The sequence below is a fragment of the Eptatretus burgeri genome, chromosome 8 (genome assembly GCF_056783735.1).
Source record: "Eptatretus burgeri isolate ZD-2024b chromosome 8, Ebu_testis_v1, whole genome shotgun sequence".
Lineage (NCBI taxonomy): Eukaryota > Metazoa > Chordata > Myxini > Myxiniformes > Myxinidae > Eptatretus > Eptatretus burgeri.
The window spans coordinates 71,250,390-71,272,174 of NC_140968.1; the positions used below are offsets into that span (position 1 = coordinate 71,250,390).

The following is a 21,785-nucleotide window of genomic DNA, read 5'->3' on the forward strand; positions in this document are numbered from 1 at the left end:
GGTTGTTTCTGGCTCGCGGTTTGAAATTTTTTTTTTTTTTTTTTGCATGTACGGGTACGGACTTGTAAATACAATGTTGTTTTTCAGTAAAAGCCACTAAAAGTTTTTGGGTTGTTGTGTGTGTGTGTGTGTGTGTGTGTGTGTGTGTGTGTGTGTGTGTGTGTGTGTGTGTGTGTGTGTGTGTGTGTGTGTGTGTGTGTGTGTAGATATACATCTATATATATGTATATATATGTATATGTATATATATATATATATATATATATATATATATATATATATATATACACACAGACAGACACACACACACACACACACACACACACACACACACTGTGTATTCTCTCAATTATCATCTACCCTTGTGTATTGAAAAAATAACAATCTGATGAATATTTCACTCTCATGAGGATCTTTTTCATCAAACTTTTTGTTCAGCCTTGGTGGCATCATGGTTGGAGCGTCTTCTCTGAGTCCTGGAAGTTGGTGGTTCGAACAATGACCGAGTTATGGTGTGCCTAACAGCTTCCTGTTGCGTCGGAGTTCCTTGTAAGGGAACTTGTATTATAATGTCGCTCATCCTGGCAATGTACCCCCTTCACCCCTTCAAAATGATGTCCTCCTCTCAAAAAGTGGTCTCTGCTGCAGTGGCCCCCTGCTGGCAATGCACCAGGTGGCTGTTTTAGTCGGATGTGAATCCATTTTTAATCAAACCCAGATCCACACAGCTCAAAAGCCAGCACATGAAGCGTTCACCCATGTCCTTCACACAAATATCGTCTTTAGTCTGACCCTCACCATGGGGAGATTATTGTTCCTATTACATGGAATACTGAGTAATGAATCAATATTGTTGAGTGTTGGTCTGTAATTCTCGGAGGATGAAAGGGTATAACCAAAGGATTTCCGATATCAATTAAGATCCATGTGGATTCCCCCTCTGCCACTCCCCCCCCCCTTGCTCTCCACGAAACAGTTAAAACTGTCTTCCTCGTACAGATTGCAGAGAATTATAAATCCATATTGTTGGCATTGGATCTTGCCTCTTGTGTGATGATGTAAAGGTGCATATAATTGTATGTCGTGGTGTGGTGACGATGATGTTTCATGTGCAGACCCTGGTTGTTGGTTGCATCATTTCTGTGCCACTAATGCAGTGCCCCTGTTACCGGTAAGCAGGTACTCATTTTGCTCAAGATGACTGGTTGAGTGAACCCACCTGGTGTTGTTTAACGGCGAGCAGGGACTCAAACTCAACAACCGAAGATCTCAAGCAGGCCACCATAACCGTTAAGGCAACACGAGGCTTGTAAAGGGGATAACGACCACTCGATGTAAACCCTGAACATTGAATATATAAACTAGTTCAGTTATGGTCCATTACCCGGAGAGTTATCCGTCTGGACCATGTCGAGGGAAAGCTTCTCGGGAGGGATCGAAGCGTCGACTAATGGGTAATTGTGATGCTTGCTCGTACTTGGGGTGTAGAGCCAGTAAACAATGGACATAAACTAAACCCTTACTCCATCAAGTGGAATCTATAGGGAGGAGTTCCACAGCACCGAGTCTGAGGACGGCTCACCCTGTCACCCATGGATATATTTCACATCAAGAACACACACAGACACGTGTTCGGTTCTGGCGGGAACGTGAACTATTACATTTCTACCTCCGTCGATTCCTCCCTCGATCCATCGCACGTAATCATACTCAGTTCTCACCCTTTTCCTCTCAATCCTTTAATCTCCCATTGCTCCCTTAATCCCTTCATCGTTTCGTAATAGTCAAGCCTTTCCTCCTTGTATTTTTACTCTCCATCCCTCAATCCAGACTTCCCCCAGCGATCCTACCCCCAGTATTACCCCCGCCCTGTTCCGTCACTCTCCCAACCCTCGACAACACGACGCTGGCTCGAATCCTCACCCCCGCCTCTGCACCACATCTAAACCGTCCTCCAGGCAAAGCCCGAGCCCGACGGTTCGTTTCAAGACTGGAGCTCACAGCTGCACTCACTGCTACCTTGAGCATAAACCGAGCTCCACCACCATCCTCCACTCTCTTCCCCTCCACCCCCTCTCTCTCTCTCTCTCTCTCTCTCTCTCTCTCTCTCTCTCTCTCTCTCTCTCTCTCTCTCTCTCTCTCTCTCTCTCTCTCTCTCTCTCTCTCTCTCTCCACATTTTGCCTCTCAAGCTCATCCCCTCCCCCTCCTCGCCAATCTGCCGGCACGGCGTCCTTTGTTTCTGGAAAGAAAAAAAACGCGTTCTGCCGCACGCAGCCACTCACCGCCACTTCTGTCCATCTCCGCGGTCCTTTAGCCGTCTGTCCCCCCTCCCCCTACATCCACCTCTCGCTCCTCTCTACTTCAGGTCCGAGCGCATCTTCCGGCCTCGAGCATCGAGCGAGCGATGGGAGCGCGCGGGGGGTCCTGGCGCGTGGCCGTCGCCGCGCTCGCGCTCGTGCTTGGGGGATCCTCGCTCGGCTCGGCTTTCTCCCTTCTCGGTTGCAGCGGCGACGACTGTCCTGGTGAGTGTGACCGTTGCGCTCTTAGTCCGATGTGATTCCATTGACTGTCGGGGAGGGTAAGTCCGGGATTGTCCCTCCTAAATGCTTCTGTACCCCGGTGACTCAACCATCCCGGACTCAATCCTGTGGTCATCCTCATTCCTGACTCGTGTGTCGCATTCATCGAACGCAGAAATTCAGGCAAATCGCCGAGTCCTCTCTGTTACAATGCAGGCTGAACGATGTGAACAATTATCCTGTTTCGCCCTCACTGCTTGAGAATCACATACATTACCACGTGAATGTATATAATATATTACTGTATAAATACCGTGTGTGTGTGTGTGTGATATATATATATATATATATATATATATATATATATATATATATATATATATATATATATATATATATATATATATATATATATATATATATATATATATATATATATATATATATATGTGTGTGTGTAGGGTGGGGTCCAGACCCCCTGGATGTGTGTATTATGTGTACTCAGTATAACCTCACTGTTTAACTATTAACCCTCCAACCTCACCTTCATTCGTTTCATGGAGAGATTCCACATCACCCTGAAGAGTCCTCTGCTGAAGCCTGTTTTTCATCCACAGGAGATGTGAAGCTTTCATCATAAACTGAGGTCCTATTCCAACAATACAATGTGGTCATCTTTATGTTGTTGCTGCTCTTGTAAAAACGAAGCAAATGGTGAAACTGCCTCATTGTCTTGTTTCAAAATTAATCTCATCGCTGCATTTGGGTTGGCCCGTTCGTGTTCCCATCTGAGCCCCCGATTCATGTGATCCAGGAAACCCAGGTTCAAATCCAATATGCCATGCTTTGTCTACTGCCTATCAATGTACTTGTCATTCATACAAAAGTACACTGATATCTACTGACGTCCTTGTAATTCATGTGAATTTCCACTGATCTACTAATGCAAGCATTCTTGTCTTGTATGTAATATATTGTTAAGAATATGACTTCAGGGTTAATTGTTCAACAACTATCTCTTAATGAGTACTCGCACAAGTGTTTGTAACCCCAATTAGCAACGACCTGAACCGGATGTCTAGTTAGCACCCCCTGTCATCATCACCCTCGTGCCTGTCTCTTCTCCCTATCCTCCATCTGTGTTTAACTGTTAAATCACTCCCATTGTCCTTTCATACCATACTATCGCACTTCAACGTGGCGCATCCACGTGAGCTAGTAAATCTACTCGGACACGCTTTGGCAAGTGGCTTCTATACGTGAGCTACCAAAGCGCTGAGAGATCACACATGTGCCACTCGCGTAGTTGGGAGGATTGACCTCTCATTGAGGAGGAGACAGGCTTAGGCAATGGCTATGAAATGCACCCTGAGGCAAATGCAGCAGGGAGCCAGCACAGGTGTCAGAGGCAAAACAGACAGAGCGAGAGCAGAAGCATATGAAGCAGATGCCAGAGCCAGAGAGCCACAGAGACCCAAGGATGACACGGAGACTGAGAGGAACGTCGACACGTCAGACAAGATAACCCACCAGTAGAAAGATGTCTGAAGTTGTGCCTGCACGAGAACATCTTTGGCATCTCTGACCTAAAAGACCAGCCTGCTTCGCACATCCCGACGCTTCACCAAGGAAAGATCACACACCTACGCCACAGTGTCAACTCTCCCTGTTCGTCTTGTGTTCCTGGCTGAGTCTGCCCGAAGATAGTATGTGAGACAAGGAAAAATTGAAAACTTACAAAGAGCCTTTGCTGGAAGCCAACAATTAAGCATGTAGGAGGTTCCATGCATGTTTGGGGTTGCATATCCTCAAGTGGTGTTGGAAAATTTATGGAAAATTGCTGGTTTATTGGCTGCAGCAAGGTATAAAAGTATTTAATCCACCTTGCTATGCCAAGTGGTGCAAGACTTATTTGTCCAAACCTCATTTTACAGCAAGATAATGATCCAAAACACTCAGTTGGAATAATTAAAACTTATTTGCAAAACAAAGAGGAAGCTTCCTTCAATGTATAGAATGGCCCCTTCTTAGCCCAGATCTCAACATCATTGAAGCTGTGAGGGACTATTTGGACAAAGAAAGAGTAAAAGAGAATTCCAACAACTTCGATTATCTTGTAAGGTCTTGGAAGAAGCTCGGAACACCATTCCATAAGAGTTTATAATAAAATTGTTTAAAAGTGTCCCGAGAAGAATTTCAATGGTTTTGAAGAACAAATGGTGGACAAACTTGCTATTAGTTTATATCAACGTATATTGTCTACAAATTTTGTTATTTGAAGAAGATTTTTGCAAATACACCTTTTTCATAATGGTGCATTTTTTGCATTGATCACAGTTTTTGGTTCCTTATGCATCAGAGTAGAAAAATGCAAAATGTCTAAGACTTTTGCACAGTATGCAGTGCATACAGACCCTCTATCAGACACCTGCAGAGTCCATGGCTACAGGGGGGACCCCACAAATAGGGACCCCCCCATCCCCCGAGATCAGCATGTAACTTTTTCAAAGCATTTTGAAAATCCTGTCATTCAATCTCGACGTTTCCGATAAAATTGCCGACCCTGAGCGCCCCTGCCTACTTCTGCTAGTTGGAGGAAGTGCTGTAACTTCAAGTAAATAATTAGCTGTAAATTCCAGGTTGAAGCTGAAAAAAATTAAAATCAGTTATTTTGTTTTTTTCAGCTTCAACCTCTAATTTACTGGAAACTGTTCATTTGAATTCACAATACTTCTTCCAGATAGTGGAAGTACGTGCAGGTCGTCAGTTCTGTGTGTATAATGAATTTTTGCAATAAATCCATTCTTCATCTGACGATCTGTTCTCACTTGATTAGTCCTCCAATAGAAAGGCCCCACAGAAGGTTTTGCAGAGGGCCACCCCCACACCGAGCAGAGACCCTCAGTGTATACTCCATCCCGTATAATAATGCGCTTATTCTGTTTGTTTGTTTCTCTGTCTTTGTAGCCACTGATTTTCTCTTAAACGAATCGAGCAGGGACCACATAAAACCCATTCCATGATAATGCTCTTTGGCTGAGGGGTTCCGGTTGCATATTATTTTTCCCATTAAAAATGACCTTATATGTTTGTTTTTAACTTAATTAGCTAAATAAACTGCTATTTTTACTGAAGAATCAAGCCAGGTGATGGCTTAATGGTTAAGGTGGCTGGCTTAAGATCTTAGGGTGTTGAGTTTGAGTCTCTGTCTGCCGTTAAGTTACAGCAGGTGGGTTGACTCAGCCTGTCATCCTTCGAAGGTCAGCAAAATGAGTACCAGCTTCCTGGAAACGGGCACTGCATCAGCGGCACAGCTGTGCTTCCCAAAAAATGATGCAATCAACAACCATAGGCTGCATTTGAAATGACAATAACGACTGAAGAATTGCGTGATGACATCATGAGATTGTGAATTTAACCTTTTTAAAAATTTTACTTTTCCATTGTTCTCAACGAACAAGAAAAGGAACCTTTACTTGTTAAGAATGGGGAGGGATGGACAGATAGTTGGAAGTTTAGTGGAGGGGTAATTGTGATGCTTGCTCGTACTTGGGGTGTAGAGCCAGTAAACAATGGACATAAACTAAACCCTTACTCCATCAAGTGGAATCTATAGGGAGGAGAAAAAATCGGAATCATTCCACAAAGCCCACTACAAGTGTATGTGTACCCTCAGGAAAGCCAGAAAACTATCTGTTAAACCTCAAGAATGAGCTTTCAAACTTGTCTCCCTCCTTTAAAATCTGGTGGCACCTTGTTTAGTGGAGGACTTTGAGTTGGGAGAGGGAAGTTGAGGTATTGGGAGGGGGTTTACGACTTGGGGTTCAGGTGGACTTGCGATTTGTGTGGGGGGTGGGGGGAGTTCAAGACTTGAAGAAGAAAGGGAGAGGGGAGGACAGAAATGTTGTGGTTGGGGTGGGGGCGGGGACACGGGTAGTTGGGAGAGGTGAGAGGGTGGGGAGGGGTTTGAGGATTTGGAGTTGGGAGGGGGTTTGACTTGGGATGATGGGAGGTTGAGGACTTGGGATGAGTTGGGGGGTTGAGGACTTGGGGTTCGATTGGTGGGGGGTTGACAACTTTTAGTCACATTCTATATTATGTGGAATTTCTGCAGGTCCCTGCCAATATATAAAAATAAATTTTTGATTTCTGTTCTGCCATACTCTTTCCAGAGCATTTTTGCTGCAGAAGCAGTTTCTTGGCAAGAGTTATACAAGGTGGTTTGCCTCTGCCTTCTTAGCATTGTTTTTCCATGTTCTATCCTTTTGATGCTGAGCACCAAGCAGTGAAGCAGCATGTATACAGTATACACCGTGGAACCCCGACATTCGCGGATCCCCGCTTATTCGCTGACTATATAATGTGACCAGCTCCTACATTCACACTTTGCATATTCGCATTTTTTTTTTATTTTTTTTTAACACTTCAGGATTGGTTTCCTATATCCACCGTTGCTGATATTAATTCAGCCTGGGAATTTTTCCATCAAAACCTGCTCTCTCTCTCTTATGCACAGATTCATCCCACCTCGTCTTCAATTATCTTACCCATCCTCCTGCTCTTGGTCGTCTGAATCATGTGGTGTGGCAGCTGCTTTGAAACCACTTGCATTCTCCTGGAAGGCAAATCCGACTGAAGGCATCGCCAGATCATTCCACAAAGCCCACTACAAGTGTATGTGTACCCTCAGGAAAGCCAGAAAACTATCTGTTAAACCTCAAGAATGAGCTTTCAAACTTGTCTCCCTCCTTTAAAATCTGGTGGCACCTTGTCAAGTCTGTCGCTGGTGTATGCTTCCCTTCCACACCTACCTTCACTTTAATTGGCACCACAGCAGACTGCTCATGAGAACGCCGAATGTCTCGATTCTGTATTTGCTTCAAAATATTGTCACTCACCCCTCCCTCTCTGTGTCCACCCTAACCAGTCATACCAAACTGCTCCTGAATTCTGTCTTTTGCACCTGAGAAGGTGGAAAAGTTTTTCTGGCAATCCTAGACTCTGACTCTGCAACTGGACCAGACGGCATCAGCTCATGTGTCCTCAAAAAAATCTGCTCCTCTCTCCATCTCTCCATCTCTCCATCCATCTCTCCATCTCTCCATCCATTTCTCCATCTCTCCATCCATCTCTCCATCTCTCCATCCATTTCTCCATCTCTCCATCCATCTCTCCATCTCTCCATCTATCTCTCCATCTCTCCATCTATCTCTCCATCTCTCCATCTATCTCTCCATCTCTCCATCTATCTCTCCATCTCTCTCTGCCCTTTTCACCATATCATTTACCATAGGTCATCTTCCATCTACTTGAAAAGCAGCCAACATCACAGTATTTCATAGAAAAGGTGCAAAAATGGATCCCCTTAACTGCAGCTCAATGAGCTTGTACTTCCAATCAGCAAGGTCATGTAATCCATGATCACAGTTGACATAAAATAATTCCTTTTCTCCAACAGCCTCATCGTGGATAATGAATTCAGATTCATACCTGGTCACTCCACCTTAGACTTGATGCTTCAACTCTCCCAACAATGGATGGAGGCCCTCAATATCAGACACGAGATCAGGGCACTCTCTCTGGACATATCTCGAGCATTTGATACAGTCTGGCATCATGCCTTGCTCTCCAAACTGTCTGCCTATACAATTCAAGGCCAACCCAACTCTTGGATTACTGACTTCCTCCACTCCTGCAGCCAATGTGTGGCTTTCAATGGAACCCTTTCATCTCCTCTCCCTGTCATGGTTGGAGTAACCCAAGGCAGTGTTCTAGGCCCCATCATCACACCATTTGAAAGCCTTTTTCCTTGAGCAGGAGTCAGCTTTTTGCAGGCTCCAATCATGGTACCCTTTCTTGTGGCAATGTTTTTACGGCCGGATGCCCTTCCTGACGCCAACCCTTTAGTCGCCTTCAACCCTGCAAGAATAATTACCAATATTTAGCCAACCTTCGGAAGGATGACAGGCTGAGTCAACCCCCGTGATGCTAACTCAGCGGCCAGTGGGGCTTGAACTCAGGACCCCCGAGGATCCCAAGCCACCACCTTAACCACTGAGCCACACCAGGCTCATGTTCTAGGGCCCATATTCTTCCTAATTTTCATCAATGATCTCAATGACTCTGGAAAATCTTTATCTCTTTGCTGATGATTCCAATCTCTGCCACAATATCTCATCCTTCTGAGAGACAAGCTGCCGCCTCTTCCTTTTCCTTTGGCTTTGACAAAATCGAAAAATTGTCAAGCACTTGGAATATGTTTTTCAATCCTGAGACATCCCACGCACACTCTCTCTTCCTCTCTCTCTCTCTGAAAGGACTGTACCACAAGCCCTCCCATCGATGTTCTCAGCAACCCTCTCGCAGAGGTTTCGTCACTAAAACTCTTGTGTTTCACTCTCAGCCATATCTCTTGGGCAAGCCACATTTCAAAGTTGGCCTTCAAAGGCAGACGCTAACTGGGCATCCTCCGTGTGGTGCCATTTGAAGTGTGGGAAGAGAAGTATACACCAGAGATGGACGTGACAAGGTGCCACCAGGTTTTGGAGGAGAAAGACATGTTTGAAAGCTCATTCTTGAGATTGGACAGATAGTTTTCTGGCTTTCCTGAGAGTAGACATATGGGCCTTGTGGAATGATCTGAGGCTGCCTTCGGTTGGATTTGCCTTCCAGAAGGAGAATGCAAGTTGTTTAAAAGCAATGACCTCATCACAGGATTCAGAATATCAAGAGCAAGAGGAAGTTTACCGCTGTTGCTGCATCATATTTTACACCACCTCGTTCAACACGATACATGACTTATTTATTGGCTGGTCGCTAGACGACCCTTATTCTCAGGTTTTTTGGGTGGTCGCTAGACTACCGCTATTCTCAGGTTTTCCGTCTGTTTGTATGTATGTAATGGACAGCTCTGGAGGTCAGAGGAGTCAACCGATTTTGATGAAACTTGACTGGTATTTCATACCAGGATCTAGTTGTATGCTTTTGAGCACCGTTGCTATGGACACCACCGTTGCCGAGCAATGGGACTTTGAAATTTTTGAAAAAATCCGAATTTTTTTTTTTCGAAAATCAAAAATCGCCTTCCGTGCTTTTATGCGCACTATAATCAACCTCTTTGTCAAATTTTCAGCCCGATCCGTCAAAAACTGTATGACTTGTATGCAATTATATTACTATATGCTTTCACCCCCACGTTCGCGTTGGGGTTCCCTAACGTAGGGTGAGGGAATCTAACACAAATGATGAATGGACAGTTGCTCATCATGTTTCTATATGGAACAACGAACGGCAAAAATTCCATCTGATGTGTTCTCTTATCTACATATTTCAAATTCGCCTTAGTCTAGCGACCACCCATGTTGCCTCCCGGCTTGTGCCTGTTGTTTGTGTCCTTTATGACATCCTAAAAAACAGTAAGTTTCCTGTTTGGAATGAATCTCAATTTTGTTTGACTGCTAGGCAGGCAGACAGAGTAAAATATTATCTCACTCCTCTCTGCGCATGTGCTATCGGGACGAATTCAGACAAAGTACCATACTGTAAAATGGCAGATTTGTCTTCCGATTCATATTCCGATTCGTCTTCAAAATATAGCATTTAATTCAACACGTTGTCCTCAATCATGAACTGATAAGACCGATGGACAGACAGACATGAACCAATTGCTTAACCCCACTTTTTGCTTCTCGTGTGCGAGATAATTATAGTTTTCAGATCTGCATCCGGACCTGATCCAAAATCAATGAGCTTGGTCTTGTCACCGACCCAACTCATCCAGCAAGTTTTCTCGTAACCCATCCACAATGTTTTGAAATATCATGTTTATATCTTTTTGGTCCCATCTCTCAATGGTGAAGAATCACTTAAAATTTAGTATCTGGATCTTCACCAAAGTCTAATCAATTCATCCTTGTCACACACACCCAACCTGTCCACCATGTTTCCTCCAAATATGTCCCTAACTTTTTGAGATATCCTGCTCACAGACAAACAAACAAGAAAGATGTTGTGCATAGCACAGTACTAGCAAAATCCAAATAAACACCATGCTTCTCAGTTTTCATTTCTGTTTGATTTCTGTTCAAACCAATTCACTGACCCAATATGTAAATTCTGTTCAAACTAGCATAGTATCCAGCCTCTGGGTGGGTGGAGATTTCACATTACTTACTGCAAAAAAGTAGTCTGTATAGTGCAAGAATACTGTAGATGTTTGTGTGGTGTGCGTCTAAAGGGGTCTGACAGGTCTGGAGGGTCTAAGGGGTATAAAAGAGTTCAAAGGTCTAAAGAGTCGAAGTATTTCAATGTGTCTATAGGGCTCTATAAAGGTTTAAGAGGTCTGAAGATTTAAGGAGGATCTTCCAGTCGTAGTTAAGGTCTAAAGGGGTCTAAACGTTCTCAGGAGTCAGTGTCTAAAGAGGGTCTCATGGGTCGAAAGGTCATAAAAGGTTGAAAATTGTCTAAAACATCTAAGATGGTTTAAAGTGATTGAAAGGTTCTGAAAAGGGTCTCAGGGGGTCTAAAGTGTCTTAAAAGGTTCAAAGGGTCTAAAAGGTCGAAGATGCTCAAAAGGTGTCAAGGGGTTGAAAGGTCTAAAGGATATGTTCCAACAGTAATTACATTTCTAAATGATTTAAGGGGTCTAAAGTGTTGAAAGAGGGTCTAAATGTCTCAAAGGTGTAGGGGTCAAGGGGTCTAAAGTGTGGAAAGGTCTTCAGGAATCTAAAGGGTGTTAGAAGGTCTAAAATATTTAGAAGGGGTCTCAGGGGTATATAGGGTTTTAAAAGATCTCAGATGGTCTAAAAAGGTCTGAGGGGTATAAAGGTCTTAATGTCTAAAAGGCACGTTCCGATAGTGCATAATTAATAGACAGTCATGGTCCAATAATCTATATAATGATGTTTGTTCATCCGCCCATCCGTCTGTCTGTGTGTGACATTCCGTTCCACCTCTTCATTGGACAGTTCACCTGGCTCCACTCACAATTTCAACCTGATGAAAAATAATATGGCTGCTGTGTTGGTGCTTTAATGCCATGTGAAGCCAAATACATCTTCGGAGCCGTCATATTCACAATCGCCATGCCCTCCCTATACGTTTTCCCTTCAGTATAAAATGACCAAAACGACAGTTGAAAGGATGCCGATAGGTGTCACAGGTCTTGTGAGGCGAGGCCTCAGCAATTGAGGCAGTAGTCTGTTGCCTTATAGACCACCTAAATAACTACGTGTAATTTTCTCAGCAAAGGCTTAAACTTCTGTCATTATAAATGTCTTTGTTGGAGGTCATTATTTATTTTTAATGATGTGTATGCAGTGCATGCATCAGGAAGAAGATAATTGGTTTTTGGGTCGTTTATTGGCACAATTAACCTGCTCATGGTCAGATATCTTTTCCACATATCTTACGGGATTGTGAGTTGGACAGGCAACCATGATGGGCCATGACATGTCGGAGCTGTTTCAATCATGGTTTCTGTGAAGTCAGTGATAGCATGATAGGGGAGGGGAAAGCGTTAACTATTCCGCTGTTTCAATGTGGGAATGCCCGTTTGCTTTTATGAGTGGGACGAGGGTGAGGAGGGGAGAACAGAAATGGGACAGAGTTGGGAGGTTAAGGACTTTCGGTGGGAGGGGTTGGTTGAGTTGTGGGTGGGGAGGGAGTTTGAAGGCTTGATGTAGGGGAAAGATTGATGTCTCATAGTTGGAGGGGTGAGGACTTGGGGTTGAGGGTGGGGGGGAGAGATGGGACAGGGTTGGGACAGAGTTGGGAGGGGGAGGTTGAGGCTTTTGGGGGGGATGGGGTTGAGGAGTTATGGTGGGGAAGGGGGGGATGGTGAGGAGGTTTGATGTGCAAATGTCAAGCCTCATGAAAGAAGGAAATGGTAAAAGATGACAGAATTACTTGCTTCCAATGGGGTTGTGGATAACAGGTGGATGTGGAACAAACTAAAAAACAAGGTATGGGATGAGAAGAAGTTTACATCAGGATCAGGGTGACTATTTGCACTTCAAAACCTCAATGCAATGAGTGGGATTAGATGGATAAATACAAGGAGATTACTTCGCAGATGGGAGAAAAGTGGATGAAAAGCCATTAAGGTGGGCAGAGAGGTGAATATAAGTTCAGTTGGTTGAATGGGTACAGTCTTCTGGTAAGAGAGGTGGGTGGATGGCAGGGAGGAGCAGACCAAAAGACCACAAAATTGTTTTTGGTAAGAAAACCACAAGTGTTTTATCTCAGTCTCGTGTGCAAAATCCTGATAATACAGAATTATTGACTCTTGTTTTGGGAGGTGTGAGGTGACAAACAGGTGGCCCAGCCTGTATTCTTAAGCCATATTCCATTGTAATAGTATGTATAAATACCTTGTATGCCTTAAAAAGCTCAGCCTTGCCAAATTCATCTTTGATACATACTGAGAATTCATATACTTTTGGGAGGCAACTTGTAAAGATTGTCTGCCCAAAACCAACTGCAGTTCTGTCAGACATTGCCCCCAAAAATATTTTCAGCATTTGCCTGCCAGTAAAAATGGCAGAATAAGAACAAGAAAGGGCAATCAGAGATTGCAGACCCTTGCCAGGACTTGTTTTGTGTGGCAAATAAATGGAAAGATATACTAAATGAAAGGACAGTGATTGCAAATTAAAGGTCTAAATGGTCTCGTTGAGAATGTGTGAAGGTCAAAGGTCTGAAAAGTTGTAAAGGTCAAATGGTTTGAAGGTATAAACGTTGAAAGGTCGAAAGACCTGAAAATGTCTCGAGTCAAAATGGTCAAAAGGATCTTAAAACGTTGAAGGGGTTGAAAGAGTGTAATTTAAGGTCTGAAGGGGTCTAAAGGGTCTTAAAATGACGAAAAAGGGTCGAAAGGTCAAAGGTGTCTACGGGATATTAAAAGGTGTGAAGGTCTAAGGGGTCGAAAGGAGTTTAAGGATCTTCAGGGTTCTAAAGCGTCGAAGAGGATCTAAAGGGTCTTAGAAGTCTAATGGTTATAAAGGGTGTAATGGGGTCTGTAAGGGTCTTAGAGGCTGGATGGGTCCGAGGGGTCCTGAGGGTCTATTGGATTTTTTTGGGGGTCCTCTAGGTCTTTTTGGGGGGGGCTCTTTTGGGTCTTTGTGGTCTTAATGGGTCTTGGGGCTGTAAAGGGTCTAATGTAATTAATATACATACTCACGTTCTGTGCGGACAAACAGACAAACAAACCAATGAAAAATCACTCATAGAGTGACACTTGGCGAAACGGAATGGCCCTCGGTAGAGCACATATCTCCACCAGGCTGAACAGTTCACGTTTTGTATCCCACCGATAGGTCGAATCTGAATCCGGACCTGAACCAAAATCGAATCGGCTTGTTTTGTCACCAAACCAACTGGTCCACCTAGTTTTGTCATAACTCGTCCACAACCTTTTGCGATACCATGGTTTACATAGTTTTTGGCACCATCTCTCAATGATGAAGAATCACTGAAATAATTCTCATATTCGGATACAGATTCAGATCTTAACCGAAATTGAATCGATTCGTCCTTCTTAAGGTCAAAGGGGTCTATGGGATATTAAAACATCTGAATTCAAAATTGAATCGATTTGTCTGTCTGCCTCTCTGTTTATCGCCGACAGGTCACAATTTTAAACCGATCTTCATGAAAGTTCACCACATGATAGAGCTTGTCATAAGGAAGAAGCCTATTATTTTTGAGGTCAAAAGGTCAATACAGGCCCAAGGTCAACAACTAAGGTGGTGTTTCTAAAATCCTCAATTTTCATCCGATTGGCTTGAAATTTGAAGAGGATTTATATTTCAGGTCACTGAATTCAAACAACCAATTATTTTTGAGAACAACATAAAACAGAATTTCTGCAATTGTAAATTTTCATCTGATTGACTTGAAGTTTGAAGAGGAGTTGCATATTTGGTCATTGAATTCAACCACCAATTATTTTTAAGGTCAAATTTGTTTTCTGGATTTTGTAAGTATCGGGCTCTGCACGTCTTCTTCTTGTTTTCTTGTTACTTGAAAAATCAAAGGTTTTTCAAGTATATTGGTCAGTTGATTTTGTTTTTGCTCGGATAATTATAATTATTGATGGGGTTCACCACCATCTGCTTGAGCACCAGCGTCCAGAGTAGTCAGGCCTTACACCAAAGAGGTCAACGATTGACCGTATCCTTGCTCTTTGGGTCCTCATTGAACACAGACGAGAGTTTCGGCAGGGGTTGCTTGCAGCTTATGTTGATCTCTGTAAAGCGTTTGATTCAGTGAATCAGGATGCCCGCTGGAGGATTCTTGGTCTTCGTGGGGTGCCACCAAACTGATCGATCAAATGTCTGAACTCAATTCTGGTACTGAGAGTGCTGTGAGATGTGGTGGTACCATCTCTGACTTATTTCCAGTTGTTACTGGAGTTCGTCAGGGGTGTGTACTGGCCCCCACACTTTTCAGCACTTGTATGGACTGGATTCTCGGGAGGATGTCTGAGAGATCAAGCTGTGGTGCATCGTTTGGGAATGTCAAGATCTCTGACCTTGATTTCGCATACGATGCAGTCATCTTTGCGGAAACTCTGGATCTCCTTTTGGGGGCCCTCGAGGTGCTGAATGAGGAGTCGGAGCCGCTGGGATTACGGGTTTCCTGGGTCAAAACTAAGATCCAGGCTTTCAATGACATATTGGATGCTGCTCTCCTGTCTGTACCTGTTTGTGGTGAGGATGTTGAGGTCAGGGAGAGATTCACTTTCCTTGGCAGTGATATTCATGTCTCTATTGGCTGTGAGCAAGAGGTCAACAGACGTCTGGGTCGGGCCTGGGGAGTCATCGATTCACTGCATCATGGGGTGTGGTGCTGCCGGTACCCATGCGGGAGGACGAAAGTCTGAGTCTTCAGGTCCTTGGTGCTTCCAGTCTTGCTCTATGGATGTGAGACTTGGACTCTGACCAAGGATCTTAGACGGACACTTAATTCCTTTGGTACCAGGTCTCTTTGGAGAATTGTTGGCTATCGCTGGTCAGACTTTGTGTCCAATGAGCGATTACTGAGAGAGACTCAAATGAAGTTTGTTACCTGCATAGTCCGTGAGCGTCAGCTGCGGCTGTATGGACATGTGGCTCGTTTTCCTGATGCTGATCCTGCTCACCAGATTCTCTCAGCGAAGGAGTCTCGTGAGTGGAGGAGGCCAATGGGCCGACCATGTGCCTCGTGGTTGCAGCAGGTTGATCGGCATCTTAAGGAGATGGGGATGGGCCTGGCATCTACCTGGGGGATAGCCAGACGGAGGCCCCTGGAGTACCGGCGGAAAGTGGACGCAGTGACGCGCTGCTCTGGCGCATGCTCTCATACCTGACCTGACCTGATTTTGTTATTCTGTCTGTTTTTCTGTCAATCACCGACAGATCACAATTCCAAACCGATCGTCATGAAACTTTACCAAGTCATAGAGGTAGGCTCAACTGAGAAGCCTATTGATTTTGAGGTCAAAGGTCAAATTTCTAAAATCGTCATTTTTCATCTGATTGACTTGAAATTTGAATAGGATTTGCATAGTTCATCACTGAATTGAGAATTTTTCATCCGATTGACTTGAAAATTAAACAGCAATTGCATAGTGTATTGCTGAATTGGGAAACCACTATGTTTGAGATCAATCGGTCAAAGATTAACTCAAGGTCAAACTTAAAAAAATCATCAATTTTCAACTGAAAAATCGTCAACTTGCATCCTATTAACTTGGAAGTTGAACAGGATTTGCATCGTCCATCACTGACTTGGGGAAACAACTGTTTTTAAGGTCAAAGGTCAACTCATGGTCAAACTTCTAAAATCATCAATTTCAATCTGAAAAATCAATTTTCATCCAATTGATCTGAGCTTTGATTAAGATTGTCAATTTTAATCTCAATGAAATGGACAATTTGATGTATCCATGGCAACCTTTGGATCGTGGGGAGGATTTTGCAATTATCTTGCTCTGCATGACGTCTTTTTCTTGTTTGTTTGTTTGTTTGTTTGTTTGTTTGTTTGTTTGTACGGGCGATATCTCTGCCACCCTTTGAGCTAAGAAGCTGAAATTTGGGGACAAAAGTGAAGATGAGCTTTGTCAAAACCTTATTTTATTATTTTTTTTTCATTAATCAATCAATTTATTGATTACTTAATTATTATCTATTTATTTCTTACTTATTTATTTTATTTCTCATCCTGGCAATATGTCAGGTACCTTTTGAGCCAGGAAGCTGATATTTGGACATGACAGTGACCAAGTGATTTGGCTATAAAGAGTATTTTTGATTTATCATTTGTACATATTCACCTCAGAAGTGCACCTCTCCCTCCGAATTCAGTCTCCACGTACTGCACGGCGGCAATGTCTTGCACTGGAGGATTTATTTATTTATTTATTTATTTGGCATGAGGGCGGTGTACTTTGAATGTACCGCTACTTGTCTTTACTTGGTTTGATAGGCATGTTCCAGATGGACTCTTTTTGAAACTTCTCTTGTTCCACTGAAACTTTTCTTCTTTCTCTTCCTTTGTATGTAGCACATGGCATCATGTGCTGGGAGGACAGCTGTGCTGCTGATGTAGTGCCTCCTTTCGGTTTGAGTTTGAATTTGGAATTTGGCCAGGGTGCATGCGATAGCTCACCGACTCTTCATGAAGGACACTGTGGGATCTTTCATGTCAACTAACTAATGCTGGCAGACAGGAAGTCTAGTTTCACATCCATCTGAGGGATGGCACACACCTTGATGCTTCACTCTGCATTTTAAACACTCGGATGACTGTTTATAGCTCGGCCGACATTCAAACCCATGTTAGCTCAGAGACGAGTGTGCATACCTTTCGGCTATCCTGCCAGCCCAAAACTTATGTGATTGCACATTCGGCTTATTATTGGGAGAAGAAATCATTTTTTTTTATGCAGTGAAATCATCAGCAAAAAGTTATCCTGAAGTCATGTAAGTACGATGAGGGGGGGACCTCCAATTACATGATTTGTCGGAAGGGAAATCAAGTCCGTTATTAATATTAGGCACTCTGGTGATAAATATTCAGAGGATGTTTTCATCAATGCATATTTACTTGTATTAATAATCCTCTGAGCTGGAAATGAACTCAGAAATAAAGAAACATCACATTGTCCTGGTAAGATTAACACAGACACAAGGTCATCCGTTTGAAAATCCTTGAAATCCAGAAGAGATTGCCAAAAACAATTATCCAAAACATCAAAAGAAACTAATATTCTTATTCCTGTATTTTTATGTCACTCTGATGGTGAAATAACCCGCTCCAAGGACACTGCTGAGAAAAAGGGGGGAAGGGGGGGGTGGAGACACTCAACTGGATCAGGTCTGCTTTGTCCCACCCCTTGGAACAGTTTGGGGAAGAAGCTCAGAGAGAGAGAATTTCGGCTTTTTGGAAACTGAATTTATGCTTCGCGGCAACGTTTTGTCTCCCTAGTAAGGCTTGCCTTCTTCATCATCGATTAAAAGCATGTAAAATGAATTTTGTACTGTGCTGTACTGCGTTTATCATTGGATCGGGAATTGAACCCAGATCAGACAGAGTTCGCTATCTCGATTCTGCCAATTACAAAAATCATTACTAACTAATCTCAGCCTTCTAAAATGCATCATATCCTTTTGACTACCAATAATTTTGTGTTTGCAACTCTTCAGGAGCCTTTATGAGGCGGACCTCAAAACTTCCTCAAAATCGTTCAAAATTTGGCCTGCACTGTATTCAGCTAACCGAAGCTATCTTAAATAGCCAGATCGCCTCCACAAGTAGCGCTGTTGCAAGCTTGAATCCTATCCTACAAACTTTAATCCTATCCTAACTTCATTTTATGAACTGCGAATACGTGTGGTCTGCGAATCGCGGAACCACAAATGTCGGGATCCAACAGTATTTTATGAAAAGCATTGATGAAATTTTGGAAAATTTGTTTATATTACTCACCTCAAAATGCAAAACACCTTGAGGCATATGGGAGACAATGAAGGAACTAATAGTTTTCATGACATGTATTGTGATGTGATCCAATAAAAAAATGGATAATCGCTTCATATTTTGGCCCACTTTCATGGAAGCTTTCAGACTCGGTGATGTATTGGTCAGAGCGTCTGCTCCAAGACTTGAAGGTCGGTGGTTCAAACCCCGGCCGAGTACACCAAAAACTTTTATTAAATGGTACGTGCTGCTTCCTTCCTTGACGCTCAGTATTTTAAAAGGATGGAGCATGGACAAACAGCACTGGGAAGACAATGGCAAACCACCCACTATAGCCTTTGCCAAGAAGCTGCTTCAGCAGCACCAACACTCTGTAAAAGAGTAGGGTACGATACACCAAATCAAATAAATTCATGGAAACGCCTTTATAACCTCAGGGAGCCTGTTTTTCTTACCAGGCCACTCAGTTTGCAACGACGAATGTCGAGTTTGATCTCCTGGCTGAGTCTACATTACAAGTACTTTTATAGACAAAATGTCGTCCTTTCCACTAAACAAAGTGTTCCTGTGTTACATTAAACAGGAGTCCAGCAGGATGCAGGCCTGCGGAGCTGTGACAACTACAGCTGCCGTTATGGAGGTGTTTGCACCCTTGTGGGTGATCACGTGACCTGCATTTGCCAATTTCAAGTGAGTGCACACCTGAGCAAGTTCCTTCTCCATCCAATCACTTGTTTTAATTGCAGTGCTTCATACTTGATGTTTTTTTTTTTTCAAATGCTTGGAGCACCCTGTGGGATACCTGAACTACCTTAAAATGACAATTTTCCTATTGTGGATCCTTTTTGAGATGATTTACATTTCATCACAGAATATGGAACTCATGCTTTTCAGTAAAAAAAAAAACCCATTAAACTCTGTCTCTGTCTCTCTCTGTCTCTCTGTTTGTCTCTTTCTCTCATCTTCAAATATTTTGTCAAATATCGAAGTTAAACCATCATGTTCCATCCTGTCCAGGTTATGGCTGTGGGGAAGGAGGGGAAAAAGGATCTTTGGTGTCAATGAATAAAGCACAGGCAGAGATTATCAGGTTGTGGAACAATCGTTAGAATGTGCTGGAGAGGCTGAAAGAGGGTCGATTTCTGTGTGCAAAAGTCAAGAGAGAAAGCAGTAGAATTAATGTAAATCACAGCAACACTGATCGAAATCAGAGGAAGCGAAATAAAGAACAGAGCCCCATGTCCAAATGGTTTGGCTGTGAGAGTACAAGTTGCCTTATTGTGATGTGGCTATAAGAATGCTGAATATTCTCTCAGTTGCTTTGCTGTATATTCCCTGTCATCAGCAATGCATCAGCCATATCCAATGGACTTTTCTCCTGCATGATGTTGGTGGTTTGTGGAATAGCTCAATGCTCTTGGCATTGATCCTGAGATTGAATCCATGTGGAGTCAAAATCTGCTGCCGGCCTTGTTTAGGCTGCCAGTATGGAATGCGACATCTGGAAAATACTATTTCTGGAAAGGTTTTTTTTTTTATCCCTCTGATTCCCACTTGCAAACAGAAAATTATTGTCCTTTGTAACTCATTCGTTCTTCAGCATATGAATGTTGAACCAGGAGTCATTTATGATTTTAGTCTGTGGGTGCACACGAATTTCTAGGCAATGCAGTAGTGCTAATGATGCAGTGTCCCCTGTGTTCTTTTTGCGGGATTTTGGAATTTGCTCCAAGTGAAAGTGATAAATTGCCTACTACTCGTCAGAGAACAATATGTGCGATATTTAACTATGTAAACTAGTGCTTGCAAATGGGTTCCCAGCTTAACGTCTATCTGAGGGATAGTGTACTAATTGATGCAACATCCCACCGATGAAGAAACAGTTTATAATATGGTGGAGAATCAAAGCCAGATCTTACTGATTTTTGGATTCAGACTCGGTCACTCGACCCTGGACATGCTGCGTCAGAGTCTTCTCCTCACAGTTGAAACTGAGACTTCCTTACTTCGACCAGTGTTAAGCTGTGCTTGAAGCTGCCATCCTGTGAGCGCCCTGTCACACAAGCTCTTGACTCTCAGAAACTTGTTCTTTGATTGTGTTGTGGCTTTGGGTCTGCCAGATCTCTTCCTGTCAGAGTTTCCTCAAGTTTCCAAGTGCCTTTTGATGGTGGAGGAAACTGTACTCACTGACGCCTTAGCTTACTTTGCAATTTCTCTCAAGGAAAGACCTCCACTTTTAAGGGTTATAATGGTCTGTCTGTCTTCCTTTGTTAATTGTCTTTTTCTCCCCATTATGATAGCAATATACTACTTCCTGCAGTGCAATATTGTCCAAATAATGCTTCAGATGGTGTTGCAACACAGTCTGTTCCAACACTGCTTTTATACAGACAGAGGATTTGTAACTAATCAACAAAAGTTGGGACACCTGTCGGAAATGTTTGCATAAACTTTCAAGGCTTAATTCACTTCCATTGCTGCAGAACAGCTGCAGTTGCTAACCAATTACTTGTTCCCTGAAAAGAGCCTTTGTTAACAACTCTGAAATTTACATTATTTTTCAGTTTTTGGTAACCTAAACTTTTTTTTAACCTCTGGCAGTTTACCGCTTAGCTTTGTACCATTTCAAGTTATTCACTGAATTTGAACTGCTTAAATTTCAGTAAAAACTGAAAAATGGGGGTGTTCTTAAACTTTAGACTGCTTGAGTATATATTTTATTTATATATATATATATATATATATATATATATATATATATATATATATATATATATATATATATATATATATATATATATACATACATACATACATACATACATACATACATACATACACACACACACACACACACACACACACACACACACACACACATGTATGTGTATTTGTATGGTTGAGCAGGCCAAAAAACATGGCGGCTTCAGATCCCAGCGAGGTTACCCAGGAAACGCCTTCAGACCCAGAGAGAGAGAGAGAGAGAGGTGGCCGAGCATCACCTGATGAAGGATATAAATAAATAATGCCATTAGTTGTCTTCAAAAGGGGTGTTTTAATCAACCCAAACACCCAATGTTCATCCCTGCACATCCTTGGAGTTTTCTTCATATGCATGCAAAGTTTCAGGCTCCTAGGTTAATGGTTTTGGCGTTACGGAGGAGACACACGTACTGACACACACACACACACACACACACACACACACACACACACACACACACACACACACACACACACACACACACACACACACACACACACACACACACACACACACACACACACACTGCCTTTTATTAGTT

At 42.9% G+C, this 21,785-nt stretch overlaps 1 protein-coding gene across 2 annotated transcripts in view; it reads left to right on the plus strand.

Annotated features, from left to right (window-relative positions):
* The window catches only part of LOC147022011 (tomoregulin-1-like), a 169,866-nt gene that overhangs the window by 380 nt on the left and 147,701 nt on the right, over nt 1-21,785 (plus strand). Inside the window, exons 1-2 of one of the 2 annotated variants that reach the window (XM_085892553.1) lie at nt 2,183-2,523; nt 19,064-19,170. In XM_085892553.1, the coding sequence (XP_085748679.1) occupies nt 2,406-2,523; nt 19,064-19,170 (225 nt within the window). In that variant the 5' untranslated portion in view covers nt 2,183-2,405. Of the gene's footprint in view, nt 1-2,182; nt 2,524-19,063; nt 19,171-21,785 lie in introns of those variants that run through there. The other variant, XM_085892554.1, reaches the window with a different exon arrangement.